Below are 20,314 nucleotides of genomic sequence, written 5' to 3'. Positions count from 1 at the left end.
ATATTTGTATTGTAAATATAATTGATGTTTATCCGTGAATCAGCTAATAAAAACCATTGAAATTTGAAGCTTTTTGCGTGTGTATGTGAAACTAATGAAGGGCCCTACGATGGAGAGTAAAGGCCTAAAATGGATAAAGGCATAATGTTGGCACTTCTTATCTAAGATGAGGTGGAATGTTTGTTGATCTACTTCATTTTGTTCGATTGAAATTAATTATGTCTTCTTTTTTATATATTTATTTGCTCGACTAAAGGTTTTTAAGACAAGTGGCTATAAAGTTCACAAATAAATACATGTATGGTCCAGTACTATTTTTTGTTCAAATAAAGGTTTTTAATATATAATATATATATATAAATGATGTGGATATTCTACCATTTTGAAACTCTTTGATTGAAGCGCCCATTTTGACTTAAAATTCAGCACAATTGGAAGAATGATAATTAAGTCCAAAATGAGATTAATGTGACCTTAGAATAAGATCAAAACCCGTAATTGGGGAGAAAAAAACACAGGCGGCAAGTCACCTAATTCCAACTTCTTTGTTTGACCTCTAACAAGTATCTTTTATTCTTTTATATATATAAAATACTTGTATAAAATAAAAATTTGTTAAATTGTTTTTAACTTTTTGTTTTAAACTTAGTTCGTGTGTGTATTTTTTACGAGGTCATGGTTTTTAGTTATTTAAATAGCCTGTTTTGAAGAAAATTATGGTCAGAAAGCTTTTGCAGTGTTAACTCATCAGACCACGTAACATATCTTCGTCCAGTCGACAAACTACGGATCCTTCAAAACTGAAAAAACTTGATAAATAGTACGGATCAAGTGGCCCATTAATTAATTAATAAAAATATTAAAACTCTGCAGAAAAACAGTACAAAAGATTGGCCATCAAATCTTTACGTTATGGTTTCAATGGTAATTGGTACATAATTGAAAGGCATTTTCTATTATAAACTGAAGATATTAGAATGTAAAGATTCATTGCAAGGGATAATAACTAAATTAAAAATGCAACCGAACGAACAATGTTCTTTTCTATCTCATTAATGTCGTCGATACTTTCACCATTTGTTCGGCTGAGCATGAGTACCAGCACGGAAGCCTTCCGTGTATGCTGTGTTCTTGAACATCGTCTGCAATAAATAAATAAATATACTGGATTGAAGACAATTTCGAGATTGGAAAAAATGCAAGCAAAACCCAAATAACCAAAACAGAAACTTCAAAGGCTATGTTTCGTGTGGTTTATTAACACCGGAAAAGATGGCGCCTCTGATTAATATCAGGTGTTTTGTACCTAAAGGTTGAGACTTTTGAATTAACAAGCAAACCACACCATTAAATGCAAGATAAGTATAATGTGAGACATAATTTTCACTCCAAATATCATGGGATTGTGCCATGTCGATTGTTTCGGAGCTATGATAATCACCCGGCAAGGAATTGGTTCAAACATGAAAAGAGAACTTGCAAGACATCATGACAGAGGTATTGGTCTTTTCGAAAAAATTATACTTACAGCAATGAACTTCAACTGCACACCAAGTTGTTTTCTCATATGGTTTGACATTGCAAAAGAAAGTTGTTCCTGGTCTTTCTCTATGTGCTGTTTGATCTGTTTTGTAAAATTAAATGAGATTGAAAGCCATGCCCAAGAAGAAACAGGCACAGTATGTATAATTGAATACAAACCCCAGAAAGAGCTGTGGACACAGTCTTCTCCAAGATTTCCTCAACAAATTTTTCAGGGTCTGCAAAGGCTATGGGCGAATTGGCAATAGCACGTGAATTCTCCTTTTCAGATGCATCGGACGATTTTACAGCTTTTGGTATAGAGCAAAGATATGCACATTACATTAATTCAAGTTCAATCCACGACAAAACACTTATGATTTTCACACGGATTAAATAAAAAACACAAACCATATTTCCTCAACTTGAAATAAATTAATTATTTACTCTCTATCGTTTTCACAAATTGCTGACCATAGATACCTGTAACAACAGTTGGCTTGCTATTCACAGAGATGGGAGTCTTTTCAGGGCCTTGAGAGGGTGCTTTGTTCTCTGGAGGGTCAGGCAAGACAGTTGCACCCAAAGGAACAAGACCAGCTAAATCTGGTGGTTGATCCTTCCCTACTGTAGAATCGGCCTGCAAGATCACCACAGCAATATTAAAAATCAGGCCATTAATATTAAGAACATTTGCGGAAATCAACGAAACATTGTTAACTTACCTCCAGGTCAACATACGCTGGGGTTTTTCCAACTGAACTCAGAAACTTGTCAAGATCATGTGAATTAAGAGCTGGAATTGGCAACATCACATGAATAAACAAAACAGTGATAAAACAAAGGCACAGAACAGAAGGTTAAGGTCGGTGAAGAAATTGGTGGGATTAACTGTGTTGAACAGTTTTTGAATCAACGTGCTATGGCCTAGCTAAGAGCAATTTAACATTTTCATATTTTGTGTCCCATTTTGTCATTGGGAAGTAAGGTCAATAAATAGTAAGTATCACTCGCGATCACAAGAAACCAGGTGCAATCATTAACTACTAGAAGATTCAACAAATAGTTTGACATCGGAACTCCAATGCACACAACGAGATACACACAAAAAGAAAATGTGAAACTGCAGTGTAGTTATCATAAACACAAAAGAACCCTACGCTCAAGAAACAGCGAGACACGGTCATTGCTATTAGGGTTCATCAAGAGACAGCCCTTTAGCGAAGCCTGCATCTGGCCAAGGGACACTTAAAAGTCTCGAGGTGTTCTTTAGTGCACCTTAGACAGAAGGATGGTGATTCCTTACTGAAAGCCAATGTAATGATCATCCACAGTTGCTTATACACAAACAAATACATCTTTTATTAGTGCACAATTGTTTGTCAAGTACGTACTAGCTGTAAAATGACAATTTTCTTCAGAAACCTACACTCTAAAAATTATCACTTAGTCGTGTTCTTAAGAAATATATAAGAGGAGAATCCACAGAGTAAGAGAATATGAAAGTTAACAAGGAAGGTGAGCCAAGCTAGTAAATTCACAAAAAATATAATGAAGCAGTGAAACCCCAAAAAAAGCTCAGATTAGGTCATATTTACCGTAACTCAACGTAAAAATGTTAAGTCGCTCACCGATTGACATATCATTAGACAATGGATGAAAGAAACAGTATTCCTCGGTTTTCAACCTTTGATCTAACAACAACGAAACATTCCTTCACAAAATTCAGAATAAAACATGAGCAAAAATGTAGCCTCGTAACAGTAAGCAAAAAACAGCACATAAATACACTGCATTGGCACCGGGACAGAAGAAAAGATATACCTAGCTGATTCGTTCACAAGTGCAAATGGAGTTACACAACCCAGAGGCACCTTAAATATAAATTTGTAAAATGTGTCAAGAAGTGAGAATAAAATTAGCAAGGAAACTCGTAAACTACATTATTTATTCTTCAAACATTTACATCAGTACATACCTGAATTATCTCTGCAAGTGCTTCTTCAGGAGCCATTCTTAGACCTCCTTTCCCAAGACCAAGCCTCTGAGACAAAACTGTGCGCTCCAGTGGTACAAACAAATTAGGTACAACAGAAGACAAAATTTAGGTTATAAATAAAAAATTGTTGTGTTCAACGCCTCTGAGTAATAATCGTATAACGAAATAAAACATTATACTTTTAGTGTTCAGCATGTGAAATGAGTTCACCTAAGTGTATATAATGAACAGAATCCTGTCATTGAATGAAATCATAAAAGCAAATCCAATTGATAAGATAATTGATGCCATCAACTTTGAAAGATGCATACCTTTCAGATCTACCTTTGTCTCCGCCAAAGCCGAAACAATGTAAAATCTTTGTTTTTTATCCTGTCACATAACAAAAAGTATCAGGAATGTACGTCCAGGCAAAAAAAAAAAAACCAAGAGGAAGCGACAAGCATTCACACACACGGATCATTTTACCTTCAAGAATAAATTTTTGGTCAATGCACCATTCATGTGACCAACATGCTTTGCCTGATACAAAAAAAGGTTGCTTTAACTATGGCAAAAATAAGAGACACGCCAAGCTCCCATATGCGCTTACCTGCTCTTCAACTGTCAAAACAACAGGATGCTCATACTGGGAACATTCTATTTTCAGTTCCTGGAAAGAAATTAACAGAGGTTACTACAAATTTTTTAACAATAGATGTGAAACAATTCATTTCGTGTGACCATTTTCTGTGTACACATTAGTCGAACAAGAATAAAAATTTCAACTATCCATCTCCCTGGAAAGGAAAATGAACACAAATTCACATGCTTACTCCTCGAAAGCCTCAGTCTTGAAGTGAACAGATTGAAGAAAGGTATGTCATCGTCAAATAACGATAAAATCCATTCACCAAATCGACACCGAACACTCTTTTCAGATCTATCAATCTATTAATCCATTTGCATCCATTAATTAGCGATAATCATTCGAGGCTCAGTTGTGAAACAATTCATTTCGTCCATTCTGTGCTCATAGAAGAATCTAAATGAAAATATACATAAACTCCCAACAAAAAAACATAGAACCTGCAAAAGAGACAAGAGCTGCTCCTTCGTGTAACCCATTTTCTGTCTACCTCTGTATCAAAGGTGTGGAGAAATTTAGAACCCAAAAATGTGTTGTTGCGGCGGCGCTATGGCTGACAACAGTGTGCTCTCGTTTAGGTTAATTACAGTCCGCCCCCAAAAAATAATTATTACAGATTAAACCCTAAACTTAATAACTGTATCAATTTCCATCCAAACATATTGTTCTCGGCCCTGGGGCTTTTTTTGTTTATATTTATATTAAATTTTTTTATGTGAAATTCTCATCTCAGTGATTTAAATTAGGTATTGAATTTAACACAAAAACTCTTGTAAAAAACCATGTCATATGTTAATTTTGTGAGACGGATCTCTAATATGATATAACTCATAAAAAAGTTTCAATTTCTTATATAAAAAATATTACTTTTTATGATAGATATAAATCGGATCGACTCGTGAATATAGATTAGTGAGACGGACTGATAAAAGACTAACTATTTATTTTTTAAATTAATATAGCTTAGCATATTTATTAAATAAAGCATCATTAAAAATATTTAATTATATATTATGGGATTGTGTATTTTTTTAATATAAAATTCTATTACTAATACAGGACATTTGTTAGGTTAAATCTTAAAGTTAAACATTCAATGATTAATTTTTTTTCAAAGCTCTTCTTTTCACATGTCAAAATATTGATATAGATTTTCTTAATCGTTATTTCATTTAATTTGTTTTTGGTTTGATTATTAAATATTTTAGAGCATATACTAATGAACTCATATGTAGTGTTATATAAAATTTATAAATTCATCTTTTCGTTAAATATTTGTCAGCTAATTTTTTTTCTCATCAATATTCTCTTTATAGATAAAATAAAATAATGATTCCTTTTTTAATTACAGGTAACTTAAAATGTCAAAAAAAATTATCACCGAATAAGTACCTCAAATGAGCAATTTATTTTTTCATATTATAAAATTATTAAAAATATATATATTAAAAAGTGCTTAATTTTCAATTAGTCGTACCATTTGCTCGTTTTTTTTAATACTAACCTAATTAATTAAAAAATAGTATAATTGTGATTATCATAAAATTATTAGAGTATGTCTCTTGTGAGACGGTCTCACGAATCTTTATCTGTGAGACGGGTCAACCCACCGATATTCACAATAAAAAGTAATACTCTTAGCATAAAAAGTAATATTTTTTCATGGATGACCCAAATAACAGATCCGTTTCACAAAATACGACCCGTGAAACCGTCTCACACAAGTTTTTGTCAAATTATTAATGTGAAATTGCATGATCAAAAGTTTTCGATGGAATAAATGATTGGAAAATACATAAAATCAACTTAAATAAATATTTCAATGATATTTATTTGCATTATTATCATTATTTCATTTACAAATAAACACATGAAAATTTGTGGAGAAATTATAGTTGATCATGTACAAGATTTACACAATCTACACTTACATTTGATCCTTAAAGAAAGAAGATTGCTCTTTCAAAGTGCTTTCAAGGCCAGTTTGCTCGAATGATGAGCCCCAGCTGCAGCAAGTCTCGAAATTGTCTGGCCTTGGTACAAGCTGCAAGAAGGAAGCACCCGTGAGTATTTAAAGTCTGCCACAAATTATGAATCACATTAATACAACCTACGTACGTAGTCGTGGTCGGCAGAGACAGACTACATTCTCTATGATACAATAGCTCGAATCTTATCCTTAGAAATACTATATTAGTGTCATGGGTGATGTGTAAAAAATAACCTTATTCTGACAGATTATAGAAGATAAAAATGGGACGTTTTAATGTGTGGCACTAATTATGCATCACATTAATACAATTATACAAACTACTAAGACTCGGCACACACAGACCGCATGTGCTCAACCTTGGGGAAGTTGTAGCCAAACTTCCAGCTGGGGATATAAGAAGTAAACCCGTGGTTACTGGGGGCAGTTTGGTTGAACTTATTATTCATCTCCTTCTGAAACTACATTTGGATATAAATATATAATATACCATCATAAATAACAGTTTGTTTGTTCTGAAAGCTGTTTCATTGCGATGATGTAGTGTCCTATCGCATGCCACAATTTCAAGCATCTACTGCACCATCATCACTATCCATATAGCATATGATTTTGTGCAAAACCTTTAATTAATTGGAGAGACTGAGCAGAAATGCAACTTTGGCACTAACAAAAAGATTGAGCAGCACACACGTGAGTGAAAAGATGAACCCCCAAAGGATAAAGGGAAGACAAAATTACACATGCAAACGTGGAGGCATGAGGAGAACAGCTTATTTTGTTTATAGTCACATGGACAACTTGGAGGCACGAGGAGAACAGCTTATTTTGTTTATGGTCACATGGGAGTTGTCCATTTATCTAAATCTAACAGACAGAAGAAGATCAACATTGTCATTGATCACTGCACCAAGCATATGAAGTTTCCGAACTTCAAAAGCCTCTAGGTACTAGCTAGAAAGTAACAATGCCGAAAATTTTTAATTATGACGCTACCTTATAGCCATTTAACAAGTTAGAACCTCTACAGAGTACAACACCAACTTGATAGCTAGACATGACAGCGCATAATAAGATACAAGGTCAAAGATGTGAAGTCTTCCAAAGAAACAATATTAGAGGGTCGATATAGTTTTAAGTTATTTAGACACCAATAGTTATCTTCACAGTTCAGCATATTCAGATCAATATACCTCGCTAGAGTAAGTCCCCAGGTAGCCATGGTATAAAACATCTTTCCAGCATGCCATATTTTCCGCATCTTCTCCACTTTATTTATACCTCCCGATGCTTCTGTAAAGGCTGCAAATCAAAATATTCTTGATAATTGCCACTACAATCGTTTCAGATCACTAAATGAGAAGATTACATATCAAAATGAAAACAAAAAGAATCTGGGCAAAAACAACTAATTGCATGGTATCCATGTACTATTTTCTTCCTGGCTCGAGCATGAGAAAAATCAGAGAATAAAAAAAAATCTACGAAATATATGTCATTTCACTTGCACAACTTTTTACGTGGAAATATTTTCTACAACCAGAGAATCGAGCACACAAAAGAAAGGACGGAGAATAAATTGAAAATTTTTACCTTTCTGCTGTTCCTGAGGGGTCAGATTCTGCATCAAGAAAGAGTAAAATTGTGACTTTACATGAGATAGATACTAGATAGGCAGCTACCAATTTAAAATCATATCAGCTCATATACCAGAGCCTTTGGATTGGCCACAATGCATCTAGCCATAAAATTTGCCACCCCATCTACGACATGCTCCTCCCTAACAACTATATAATTTTCATTGTCAATTCCACTCTTCTCCTCAGCATTTGTAGATACCGATTCCTCGGACACCCACACCCACCAACTAGGTTCCTCTTGATCGACAGTGATAAAAACTTCAGCCTTCTCCAAATCTGAATCTGAAAGTGTTTCGTGAAGGAAAAGATAGAGCGTCAATACATTTATCCATGTCTACACATGATCGTGCATCAAAAATAGAAATTAAGTTATATATCGATATAAATGCTTGGCCTACACAAATTTATCTGAGAGATTCTCCACCTTAATTTAATGAACAAATTTCTATCATAACGCCGCGCGCACAAGAAATGGAAAAATAGAAAAAAACAGTTTCTGCTACATATCCAAAACATCGCCATATAAGTAACTTTTCATAATCTTGAAGGTTAAGAAACATGATGAGATGTTAATATTTAATTGCAAAAGTTTGTAGGCTTACAGCATAGTCAAGGTGATAGCTTAAACCACCAAACACGATACAAACTGGAGAGGAAAAACAAGGCTATCTTCGGAAGTTTAATAAGTACTTTTGATAGTTATTAAAAGATTTTACCTCATTCAATGATGATAGGAACCTACAAAATTTTAAAAATAAAAACCTGATGGGGATTGGAAGGGAAATTTGCCAGACTCAACATCCTTGGATTTTTCACGAAGGTTCTCAAGTTCATTCAGGAAACTCTCAGAATTTACAGCAGCTACATGCCGCCCGTGAAGCTGAATAACGTAAAGGAAAACATGATCGCCTCAAATCTCCCAAGAACTTAAATTCAAGAAAAAAATGAGCCATGATCAATAGACAAATACACAACCTAAAAATAATTACCTGAACTGAAGCGGTACCTCAAATCTTGCCCAAACTGATATTTTAAAAGAAAAAGAACTCAGTTTTGATGAATCGAATACATACATCGGAAGGGCATTTCCGTAACAAGGTAGGGGAAGCAGACATCTGCTGGAGTAGCGTGAGATTTATCTCAAGCAGAAGGCGCAGGCGCTGATTTTCACAGCGCAAGGATTCCACATCAGAATATTCGTTTCCTGCACTTCCGGGGTACTGCGGTTCCGTTAGGCGTTACGTGGTGGTGGCAGCGCTCAACGGCGGTCCACGCCACGTCTGCCACCTCCAACACAGTCTTCGTCTTCGCCACCTCCATCGACACGTGCGTTTGTGTCATCAATCAAGAAAATCCAAATTTCTGTGTTAACCTTTAATGCATGCACGATGGTGGATATATTATTTAATATTTTAAATCATTCTTATGATTACTCCTTCCTTCCGATATAAATAAATATTGTTCGACAACAAAAGTATTTCAGCGGCATATTCATATATTTTAAATTTTTACATTTACATTTTTATCGAAAAATTATATTAAAATCTATTTTGGCCTAATTGTGATAAGTTAATTGTTTTATTTTATTATATTAAATAAACGAATATTTAAATTGACATAAAATTAAATATTTTCTAGAAAACTATTAAATTATCATATTTTCTGCAAACGTCGTTTGTATAATTATTTAATATAAAATGCACAACGAGGATTTTGCAAAAACAATTGCTAGATTTTTGAAAATGTTAAAATTTTAATATACACAAAATCTCTTATTAGACACAAACCTCCGACCCAATCTAACTCATAAAAAATATTAATTTTTATTTATCTTCTAATTAAATATTATCATCGATTCAAATATCTTCATCTTAAACTTACCGTCAATTTTTACATATACAAACGCGCTTGTACTTGGAGTCTTCCTTCAACTCCATGTATACGATAAAACAAACATAACTACCAAAATGTATATACCAACTTGCATTTTAAAAGTTTGCGCCAAAATATGCACTTTATCCACCAAGATAATATTCATTGAGTATTGCTATATATACAGCTAAATTTATACAACAATTTTTACAACACAAAAAATTGAATACAGAAATTTCATTTATCAACATCTCATCATTAATTCGTTGCAAAATCTCACGATATAATAACAAAATCCAACGTTTTAATTATTGTAACTATCGTTTATTGATATTTTGGTTTCACCTTTAACATTATTTATATTCCAATAATTTCATAAATGATGAAAACTCATACGAAATTATGTTAATATCAACCAACCTAAGTAGTTATCATTATACACGGATCTATACAAATCTACATGTATAATTCAAATTTATTTTTAATTAAGAAATATCAATAATGGAGGGAAATTTATGCAACCTGGTTCCCTTCCTATTCCAAACCCAAAATTATAACAATTTTCGCATCCAATCTGGCTTTAAATACCCACAGAAACAAACAAATTATGAATGTCACCAAACAATTTTCAAGTCCTCTTCTCTCAAGTTAAACCCTTCCTCTTCGTGTCTCTTTAGCAAGTACGTAGAAGCTGTAGATACGGGTCAACCGTTCGTGTCACCAGAGTTACGTTTTCTTTGCCATTGGTATTTTTTTTTGTTGATTTTGATGTGTAAAAAGCGTGGGTGTGTGTCAAGATTTTTTTTTTTTCCCACTTTCTTTAGTCTGGGTTTTATTTCATTTTATTTGGTGTGGCAGGATTTGGTATATTTTCCGTGTTAGCGAGGATGAAAGAGGGGGGAAGAGATGTGGAAGATGAGTTGTTTGATCTGAACAAAGAACCCATTGAGAGAAAAAGTAAAAGGGTCGAGACTAGTTCAACTGATGGGCAACAAGGGTTTGATGTTTTACCTCAAGTTGTCGGGAGGGTTTTGAGGTCTAAGACAATGTCTATGGCTGAATGTGGAAGACAAGCCATTGATTTGAAATTAGTAAAGATCGAAGTTGAAGATGAAAGTGAGGTTTCTATGTTGCCGAAAAGGGGAAAAAAGAAGGATAGGCGTGGGAGGCCTCGAAAGATTCAAGGTAAAGATGGGGTTTCCTCATTGAATTTGAAAGAGAAGAGTGGTGTGCCTGTAATACAGGAGAAAATAGATGAGAGCAGTAAAGGGACTGACCGAAGGTGGAAGAAAAAGAAGCGTGGACGTGGAAGGCCACCCAAGGTGGACACAGGGGCTGTAACGAAGAAGGAAAAGATTGGGTGTAAAATTGATAAAGGCTCTTTCTTTAATAGGCGTAAGCAGAAAAATGATCATCATGAGAAAACTGGAGGTGGGAATGGGGTGAAGCGATTGAAGGCTGATCCTAACGCCTTAGGAAATGAAATTGTATGGCCAGGAAAAGGAAAGGGGGAGTGTGCTGAAAGGAAGGACATGGGTCGTAGGGAACAACAACAGTTGGTGAGGGATCAAATTGTGGTCATGCTTAAGAAAGCTGGATGGACTATTGAACTCAGGCAGAGACAACAGAGGGAGTACATGGATGCTGTTTATGTAGACCGAGAAGGAAGAACTCATTGGTCAGTGACATTGGCTTATAGGAAGTTTAAGGAGAAGATTGACAGTGGTAACGCTGATTCTATAGATGTTTCAGCATTTAGTCTGATCCCAGAGGAGACGCTCAGCACTTTGTTCAGAGTCACTGAAAAAGGTAAGAAAGCGGGTAAAAAGAAGAAAGGTGGTGCAAACACTATCAGTAGAATTTCTGAGAAGGTGTCATCCAAAAGTAAATTATCAGACAGAGGAATATCAGGGTCTGGTTGGGGAAAAGGGCGAACTTTGTTGGCTCGCAGGCCTGGAGAGGGGTCGAATGGTGACTATGAATTGTATGAGGGAAAGCGCAATTTGATTTCATGGATGATTGATTTGGGAACCATTCCTCTTGGTAGGAAGGTTGCATATAAATCCCGACGGCATGGAAAGAGGTTGCTTGAGGGGAGGGTTACAAAAGATGGAATTTGTTGCGATTGTTGTGGCAGAATGCACACAATTCGGGACTTTGAGTCTCATGCTGGAGGAACCCTTGGAAATCCATTTTTTCATATATTCATGGATTCCGGCAATTCTCTTTTGCAGTGCCTCGAAAATTCCTGGAAGAAACATTTGGAAACAAACAATATAGGATTTATTGCCGTGGATGTGGATGGGGACGATCCACATGATGATACATGCAACTTTTGTGGTGATGGTGGTAACTTGATCTGTTGCGACAGCTGTCCTTCGACTTTCCATCATGGCTGCTTGTGCGCTGAAGTAAGAATGCCTGGCATTTGTTTTTATTGTCCTTCATTCGTTATTAAATTTTTAATACCGTTGGAAATAGTTACACTATGAATGGATTCAGTGAATTGGTGCTTTGCCAATTAATGCAAAGCATTTGAGAATTCTGCTTTTAATTCGATATTCAAATGGAATGGCACATGACTCCGAAAATAGTAAGCCACCTCAGAAATACATGTCAGCATATCATCGTGTGTTTCTCGATCATTAATGATATAATAACTAATTTCACACCCTTTACTTATTTGTGTTACTCTGAACATGCATATGAATTGATGTACAACCTATATTTGCCTGAAAGGTGACATCCGCGATGTTTGTGTGTCAATGCATAATCGGTGTTTTGGTTTAATTAAAATAAAGGAGTAGATATTATTTAGGTATTGCTATCCTCTTATCATTTTAGCGAAGGGCATGCCAATGTTGTTTTTTTCTGAAGGAACCTTCTGGAGATTGGCATTGTGTGCACTGTTCATGCAAATTCTGTGGTATAGCTGGTGAAGATGACTCAACAGTTGATGACAATGAGGATTCTTTTGTATCTGAGTTGTTCACTTGCCTATTATGCGAGGAAAAGTGTATGCTTGTATCTTATCCTTCCCAAATTGTTGAGATGTTTTCTGATTTAAAACCTAATTTTACATAAATCACAAAGAATTAACACAATAGTTTATTTTTTTGCAGTTCATGTGCATTGCACTAAAGGGAATGTTGCTGAAAATTTCGATTACAGAGACCATCCATCTTTTTGTAGCACGGAATGCCTAAAGGTAACTGCCTATTATAGTGTCTGAGCTGGCGAGTTTTCTCAAAAAAAATTGTGGACTTTTGATATTTTAATTTGCTTTGCTTGGATAATTATCATGGTGCTATTGGTCTCAGCTAATCTTAACCACTCCGATAAATTCAGTGGCTGACAATATTTCCTTTTGACCTTAATTTTATTTTGCACTGATATGTACGTCTTGTGCACACAGATTTTTGAGCATCTACAGGTTATTGGGATTAGATATGAACTAGAAGAAGGGTTTACGTATACAATTCTTCAACGTCGTGATGAATGCATAAATGAAGACTGTACAGTTGAAGAAATCAATTCCAAGTTAGCTGTTGCTTTTACCATTATGGATGAATGCTTTGAGCCAATCATTGATGATCGAAGTGGAAGCAATGTGATTCGCAGTGTTGTCTACAACTGTGGGTAAATACTGTGCCTTGATTTCTACTTTCAGCTATATTTTTGTGAATTAATAAGCTTCTATGATGGGTTTTGCTTTGGCCATGGTTAATTGAGTTTTATCTTCTCAAGGTGGCTTTTGGTTGTTTCAAATTGTAGGATTTACAGCTCATGTGCTATTATGTAAATGAGTCTTAAAGTGAAATTTATATCGAATTTCTATATTCATAACGACGTCTTCTACATGATGAAGTATAATATGCTTATTTTGTGCTCTCTAGCAATGGACATAGAGCTTTCTTCTTTTCTTATCTGTTTTGTCTTGTCTGTAATTTCTTTTTCTGGGTTGAAGCAGAGCAATTTGATGATTGTATTTCATTCACTAAATAGAATTGAACTTTTATAATTTTATTCCTTCTTGTTGTTTCTAGGTCAAATATTAGACGGCTGGACTTTGGTGGATTTTATACCATTGTCCTGGAGAAGGGTGATGAACTTGTTGCTGCAGCATCTATAAGGTTTTTTTACATTTGATTATGTTTGGGTTTCAGTGACACTGTGCATTGGCTTAGTATTTATTTTGCCTGACAAAATAGATTTCTTCAGATTTACCTTTACTAGACACACGGTGCATGTGTTCCACATTTAGAATAAAGATCACTGAGGTTGGATATTTATCTAATTAGTTAGCACTCTATGCATGCTTCCTGCAAGATTCGTCATGATAAGATAAATGAAGAATATACTTGTCCGATTACTTTTTTTTCCTTGTGATGTCTTCTCCTTTTTTTATGTCTTGTCAATTTTGAGTTGAAACATTTTGTTCAAAATCTTTGTCCAGTTGGGACACACTGTGAAAATGAGTTGATCAGAATCTATATTCAAATAGAAACCTTTATTTCAATAGTGTTTTGAAGTCCTTTTTGTTTGGAGATGCTTTTGACATATTGATTCTCATTATAAGGCCAATTTGGCGCAATCCTTTTTTTTGTCCTTAACTGGTTTTATGTTACTCATGCAGTTGGGGCTAATGAATGCCTTTTTACTTTCTAACTTACAGAATCCACGGGAGTCAGTTCGCAGAGATGCCTTTTATTGGAACTCGATATATTTATCGTCGTCAAGGGATGTGCAAGCGGCTTCTAAATGCGATTGAAAAGGTGAGTTTCTAGTTTTTTAAAGTTTCTTCGTCATTTTTAAAATTGCTTAGCTTGTGTCCTGATTGGTAACACTGGGAAGAATATAGTGCTAATGTGTAAGATAGTGCTGTATGACGACTTTTCTTGTCAATCTGTTGTGAGCAATTGTGTTTTTTGCTGCTTGTTGTAGTTTGGTGTCTTTTTATTTCACGTGAGAAATTCATCACAGGTTCTCAATTCTCTTGGTGTTGAGAAATTGGTGATTCCTGCAATATCTGAACTAAATGAAACATGGACAAACAAATTTGGGTTTGTTCTCCTTGAAGAAACTCAACGAAAAGAATTGAAGTACACGAGTCTGATAGTGTTTCCGGGGATAGACATGTTGCAGAAAACTGTTTTCGAGCATCAGTTCTATAAAGGACAAATGAACTCTGCAGGTATCCCGTGATAAACTTGGCCATCATCATTCTCTGCTTCATTTCTATTTGTTTAATCCAAGGCTGCAGTCAAATCTGGTGCTGATTTACCTGATACCGCAGCAGTTATAGAGTCCGTTGAAGCTCAAGCTTTGCATCAAAACTCACTGGAGCAAAATAATGGTACGAAAACTTCAAATCTTGATACTTCTACGGCAAAAATTGATGGTCCCAAAAACAAAGTTGGTGCTGTTGAGTCTGGTCCTGTCAGGTCCTCCGATGAGACTAATGATTCAAGAAATGGAGTTTGTGTTAACGAGTTGCCTGGCCAAGAAAGTCGTGTCAACGATCTCAATGCATCAAAAGGCAGCAAATCTTTCTTGAAAGACAGTGCTAGTGCTGACTGTAAGCTTGAGGCAAAGCAATCTGATGATGGTTTTAGAGTGCCATTGGTTACTGGAAGCCTGTGATCAGCTACCTTGAAATATATGGAAGGAAATATGGAAATGTTGAAAACGTGCTCGTTATATCTCGAAGAGTCAGTTGTCCTTTTGAAGAGGCTGGGTTTTTGCCACATGGAAATGTTGAAAACGGGCTCGTTATATCTCGAAGAATCAGTTGTCATTTTGAAGAGGCTGGGTTTTTGCCATCTCCCCGCTAAAGCTTCCCTTCTAAGTAACATAATCTTATGGTTCAAAAAAATTAACATTTTCTGGGAACAGGGGAATCATACCCTCAGGGAATATGGATTGTGTTATGGATGAGATGTATATAATTAACTAATGTGAGATATTTGTCATCCTTTTCAGTTTGCCGTTTTGAAAAATTGGTAAAATGTGACAAATTTTCTCTTTTATGTAGTTTCAATCACTTTTGCATGGGCGATCAACCTTTGAAGTGACAGTTGCCTGGATCCTTGCACCCCATGGGATAGTCCAACTCCCATGAGTTAAATTGAACGCGGGCAATGCTTCCCTCCCAAAATCCATTTAGTTGTGTCAATATCTCTTGGTACAGTGACAAGATTGAACCTCCTAGACTCCTATGATCTTGTGTTCAAATCTCAATTATGAGTAATTTAGACTAAATAAAATTCTCCATTCCCCATTGTATATAAAAAAAAATTCATTTATTTGTCAATTGATGCACTCAAAAATTGATTCGCGAGTTCGGTTAATAGTCAAAAAGCTCACATTTTTGGCAAAGCTATGAAATGATAAAAATACCATGTACGTAATTTTAGAATTAGTTACTAAAAATGAAAATCCGATGCGAAAGAATCATGATAAAGAATATAATCGGAATCATACACTTGCACAAACAAAATAGATGTGAAATTGATTTCAAAAAGCTCAAACATCTAACTTTAATAATTTCGGCTCAAACTCTACTGAAATCTAATCAAAGAAATTCGAGAGTTGGGCATAACACTAAATGAAGTAATTTAAGGCAGCTCGACGAGTCCACACTACTAAACCAAAACGAGTATTGTGTTATTAGTCAAGAAATAGTCGTACAGCAGCACCTGTTGACATAGCCTAACAGGGAAACTCGTGTATAATATCCATCGGAAACAGGGGCAATGAAAGCAAACAAACGGAATCACCAGCAGATAGGCAATTCAGCGGCACACAATTTCTCATAAAGAAGACAAAAGGTACGCTGCATTCCAATAAATTGTAAAACTGCAGCAACAAATTGTAAGCATACAACATACAGGGAGGACCTAGTTTTAAAAAAAAAACAAAACAAAACAAAACGTAGCCCGAAAAAGTTCCACCATGGGAACAGTAGAGATTACAACGAGAACTTGACAAGACACAATAGAAGGATGATTGGGGAACAAGACAACTGATTCATTAATGAGCAAGAACTAGAAGAACCAGGGACACTTCCTGTAGGTCCATTAGCAGGTGAAAATCCAAGAACAGCACCAGAAGAGGGCACGGTAGATGATTTCGGGTTTGTGGCGGGAAAACCACCAGCCTCGGATGGCGAAGGTGCTGGAGTGAAAGATAATTCAGGGATGACTGTAGGTGGAGCAACAAGCGCCGGAAATTGCTGAGTTCCTGCAAGACAAATTATGTACGGCAAAAATAGGGAATTGAATAGTTTGTGGTAATTGTAGAATGTGGATCATGACAAAGTTGCCATGTAAAGTCAAATACTGAAAACACCATATCTTCTAAGAAAGAAACATTGCTTCTCATTTAACATTTTACCTGGGCATCTTGGTTGGAGAGTTGAGGACAACCTTCATATAACACAGAAAAAATTGGAATCAACAATCATTTCTAGGAAATAATAATCCCTCTGGCACTATGTGTGCCGAGCATAAGTAAAGTACGAGTCATTGGATGTCAAACAATAACAACAATGTCATGAAGTTTGTTTTGCCATTACAATAATTTTGGTAATCCATGCCTCGCACTGAATAAATGTATATACAAAAGCTGTTAGCTGAACAACAATATTAAGCTGCGGTCTTCAACTATCATTTTATTTTTCAAAGAGGCAGATGCATTTAATGTTTGGATACACTAGTCAATTTTTTTTTTCCATTTTTCAAAATAGAGGACAATACAGAAGCACAAGAAATCACATTTTTTGACGTCTTGATATCAACTTTGTCACGACTCACGTGCGCTTTTAAACTTGTAATAGTCCAACTAAAAGATAATTTTCCTAAGAAGTATTTTTCTTATAAAAGCTTTCCATCCAAATAAACTGTGACAAAAACATATGGCGAGTAAGTTAAATCTATACGTCGCAGAGATGCTTCCATTAACATAGCCACTGTAATTGCAAGAAGTCACATTGCATCCAGCACTAGATTGTTGTGCGGTAACATTTCCCAGCATAAGATTGCTATTTCCGCATTGCATGCTCGAACAAGAAACTGCTAATGAGGCTGGTGTGCAATACAAACTGCAAGAATCCCAGAAAGGAATCAGACGTTGTTTCAACAAGTACAAAATTCTATCGAGAAGTTTAAAAAATCACTAGAGCTATTTTTTGAACTCACTTGCGACTCCATGGTCCACAACTGCACTGCACACAATGACTAGCGGTTATGGCGTAACTCCCGTTTGGAACAACTAAGCCATAATCTGAAGCATACTTTGGGAAACTAGACGCACAAGCTGCAAATGCATTATGTTATATGACAGTGTATGCCACTATATAACAGAACTCTTGCATACTTTGATCAAAATTGACACGATTTCTCTAATAAGATAAATTAGTAAAGGCAAAGGGACGAATCAACATCTTCATTTTTTAAAGAATACCTCAAAAAAACATTCTATACATCCAAATTCCGAGTGAAGTTCTTTAAATTTCCAATGAAATATTCAATTTCAGCATGCATTGGTCATTGGAATGTAGCTAAAGCCATAAAGATATTCCTCATACAATTCCTATGAAACTTGAAATTTTCTTCGTTTGAGATATTATTCTACCACCTAAACTATAAAGAAGATCAATGAACTGACAATCACAAAGAGTAATTGTGATCTATGTGTCACCAATCCAAGTGGATCACAGGTTGAATTCAGAAGAGGCAACTAAAAGGCAGTTAGCTAGTTGGTTGAAGAAGTGGTTGATCAAGATCAGAGTTGGCACTAACATGGGATCATCTCATGACCATTCGATGGGAATATTCCATCTTAAGGCTCAGTATATAAGCTGGTGGAGTTGGTGGAAACAAAAGTTTGGATGATCCCTGAAATCTGAGAATAAGAAGCGAGTAAACCCCCTTTCAATATTCAGGAGTTTTTCTGTAATTCATAGAAGAGAAAAGAGTGAACTTGAGAGTTTGATTTGTGCTGTGATGTTCTATTGTAACACTGATTCATTCCTAATGAGAGCATCTCCCATGGATATAGATCAATTCTTCGATTGAACCAAGTAAAATCTTGTGTTGTGCTATTTTGTTTCTGCCTTATATTTCTTTCTTGTTCGTTGTGTTTTCGCATATACTGGATTGATTTATCCGAATCTGGAAACAATATGTGATCTTGTTATAACTACTCTGTGGATTCAAGGATAATTTATTACAGTAACGAGATGTGGTTCGCACTTTTTAAAGTCCTCTTTGGCCAAGAATCTTGAGTCAAGCGTCACAAACATAATTAAACCAACCGAACATATGATCAAATGTGAATAAAATCAGTACCAGATAACGGAATAGCAAGAATGTCACCCTCAACAATCTCCATACTTCCCAAAGCATTCACATTCATCAAATCATTCACAGTTGTTGAATACCTCCCCGCAATCCCCACCAGAGTATCCACACCTTTAACAACGTAAGACATGTAAATCGCCGGCAAATTGTTGTCACTGTTATCGAAACAAGTACAAGGCAGCGGGATATTAAGCTTCGTCCCAACGCTAATCACCAAAGGGTCAGACAAAGAAGCGTCTGGGTTCGCCTCTTTAATCTGGTCAGCCGAGACAAGACCGCCGTACACGGCGGAAGAAATGGCGGTGAGGGTGTCGGAAGGACGCGTTTTGTAGAAAATACCGCCGGATTTCCGAATGCCGTCGATGCAAGAGCATGGGATGGGTACTTTGACGAAGAGCTGGGAGGGCAAAATGTGATTTTCGACATCGGGGTATGATATGTCGATGGAGTTCGCCAGCAGGAGGGAGATGGGGTCCACGGAGAAGAGAGACGCTACTTCGGAGACTTTGAGGTCGGTGTAAAGGGTGTACCCGACAAGTGAGCTGCAGGTGCCGGAGTTCGAGCACGGCTCTATGGTGGATTTGGAGGTGGCGCGTGGGAAGAACGCGCCGACGAGTACGAGTAATGTGAGGACTCCGAGTGTAGTGTTGAGGTCCTGGAAGGACATTTTTCTACTGGGTTTTCGGTTTTGATTCCGTTTCTGTTTTTGAGAGACGGAGGGTTTTAGCTGAAAGTCTCAAAAATGCAGCACCGGAGTTCACAATAAGTGTTCTACGGGTGTTTGTACGTGAGAGAGAGAAATATAGGGGGTAGGGAAAAATGGTTGAACAGATGGGGGAAAGTAGTTTTGAAAGTGCGGAGACAGAACAAAAGCCTGAAACGAGACAAAGCGCGAAGCTTTTTCAAACAGAAGTGTGTGTCACTATGTGAGAGAGAGAGCAAAATGTTTTAGAGAGAGAAAGAGGATGCTTCGATACAATTCAGACATTATTAGTTAGCCTTTCTGGATTGCGGGGTCAAGCGTGAAACTGAACGCTTATCCGATTTTACTAATTTGCCCTCCGATCATTTTTTTGGTATGATTCATGAAGTAAAATGCATTCGTGGCATATCTCATCTTTTTACAAGACAAGCTAATATTATTCTTTCAATTTATTTGAACTTTTATTTAATTTGGTAATATGTCAATTTGGAATACTAAAATCATGTTTTACATCATTTTCATACATTTATTATCAATTTGGAAAAAAAAATATCCTGATGATTTTTTTATATCGTGATGTTTCTTTTAATATTGTTGAA

The 20,314-nt window shown here is 35.9% G+C and overlaps 3 protein-coding genes and 1 pseudogene across 7 annotated transcripts; 1 reads left to right on the top strand and 3 right to left on the bottom strand.

Moving 5' to 3' along the window:
• Positions 1-873: 873 nt before the first annotated feature.
• On the bottom strand, positions 874-4,760 carry LOC140968801 (uncharacterized). Its single transcript, XM_073429912.1, has 12 exons — positions 4,589-4,760; positions 4,113-4,172; positions 3,989-4,042; positions 3,832-3,892; positions 3,500-3,576; positions 3,346-3,395; positions 3,153-3,235; positions 2,247-2,317; positions 2,005-2,161; positions 1,702-1,832; positions 1,529-1,624; positions 874-1,142 (listed from the first exon to the last, which is right to left on the bottom strand). Exons 1-12 carry the CDS (start codon positions 4,625-4,627, stop codon positions 1,071-1,073), a joined length of 951 nt encoding a protein of 316 aa, XP_073286013.1. The 5' UTR covers positions 4,628-4,760; the 3' UTR covers positions 874-1,070.
• A 1,267-nt stretch (positions 4,761-6,027) lies between these two features.
• LOC140968663 (uncharacterized) lies at positions 6,028-9,119 on the bottom strand (annotated as a pseudogene).
• A 1,137-nt stretch (positions 9,120-10,256) lies between these two features.
• LOC140968749 (uncharacterized) lies at positions 10,257-15,675 on the top strand. 5 transcript variants are annotated; one of them, XR_012173837.1, is made up of 10 exons: positions 10,258-10,396; positions 10,509-12,061; positions 12,528-12,666; positions 12,773-12,858; positions 13,066-13,289; positions 13,697-13,783; positions 14,326-14,425; positions 14,634-14,844; positions 14,914-15,382; positions 15,458-15,675. XR_012173837.1 is itself a non-coding variant. In XM_073429848.1 (9 exons), exons 2-9 carry the CDS (start codon positions 10,538-10,540, stop codon positions 15,291-15,293), a joined length of 2,715 nt encoding a protein of 904 aa, XP_073285949.1. In that variant the 5' UTR covers positions 10,257-10,396; positions 10,509-10,537; the 3' UTR covers positions 15,294-15,675. The 5 variants fall into 5 exon arrangements, 4 of the variants coding, with proteins under 4 accessions (XP_073285949.1, XP_073285948.1, XP_073285945.1 ...); XM_073429848.1 differs by having other exon boundaries at positions 10,257-10,396; positions 14,950-15,675; XM_073429847.1 differs by having other exon boundaries at positions 10,257-10,396; positions 14,947-15,675.
• Positions 15,676-16,406: 731 nt separating this feature from the next.
• On the bottom strand, positions 16,407-19,990 carry LOC140968666 (lysM domain-containing GPI-anchored protein 1-like). Its single transcript, XM_073429691.1, has 5 exons — positions 19,001-19,990; positions 17,849-17,966; positions 17,590-17,751; positions 17,046-17,077; positions 16,407-16,892 (listed from the first exon to the last, which is right to left on the bottom strand). Exons 1-5 carry the CDS (start codon positions 19,677-19,679, stop codon positions 16,621-16,623), a joined length of 1,263 nt encoding a protein of 420 aa, XP_073285792.1. The 5' UTR covers positions 19,680-19,990; the 3' UTR covers positions 16,407-16,620.
• Positions 19,991-20,314: the final 324 nt, after the last annotated feature.

The sequence above is a fragment of the Primulina huaijiensis genome, unplaced genomic scaffold (assembly GCF_012295235.1).
Source record: "Primulina huaijiensis isolate GDHJ02 unplaced genomic scaffold, ASM1229523v2 scaffold37775, whole genome shotgun sequence".
Lineage (NCBI taxonomy): Eukaryota > Viridiplantae > Streptophyta > Magnoliopsida > Lamiales > Gesneriaceae > Primulina > Primulina huaijiensis.
The sequence above is the reverse complement of the archived record's forward strand: the minus strand, read 5'-3'. Positions and strand labels throughout refer to the sequence as shown.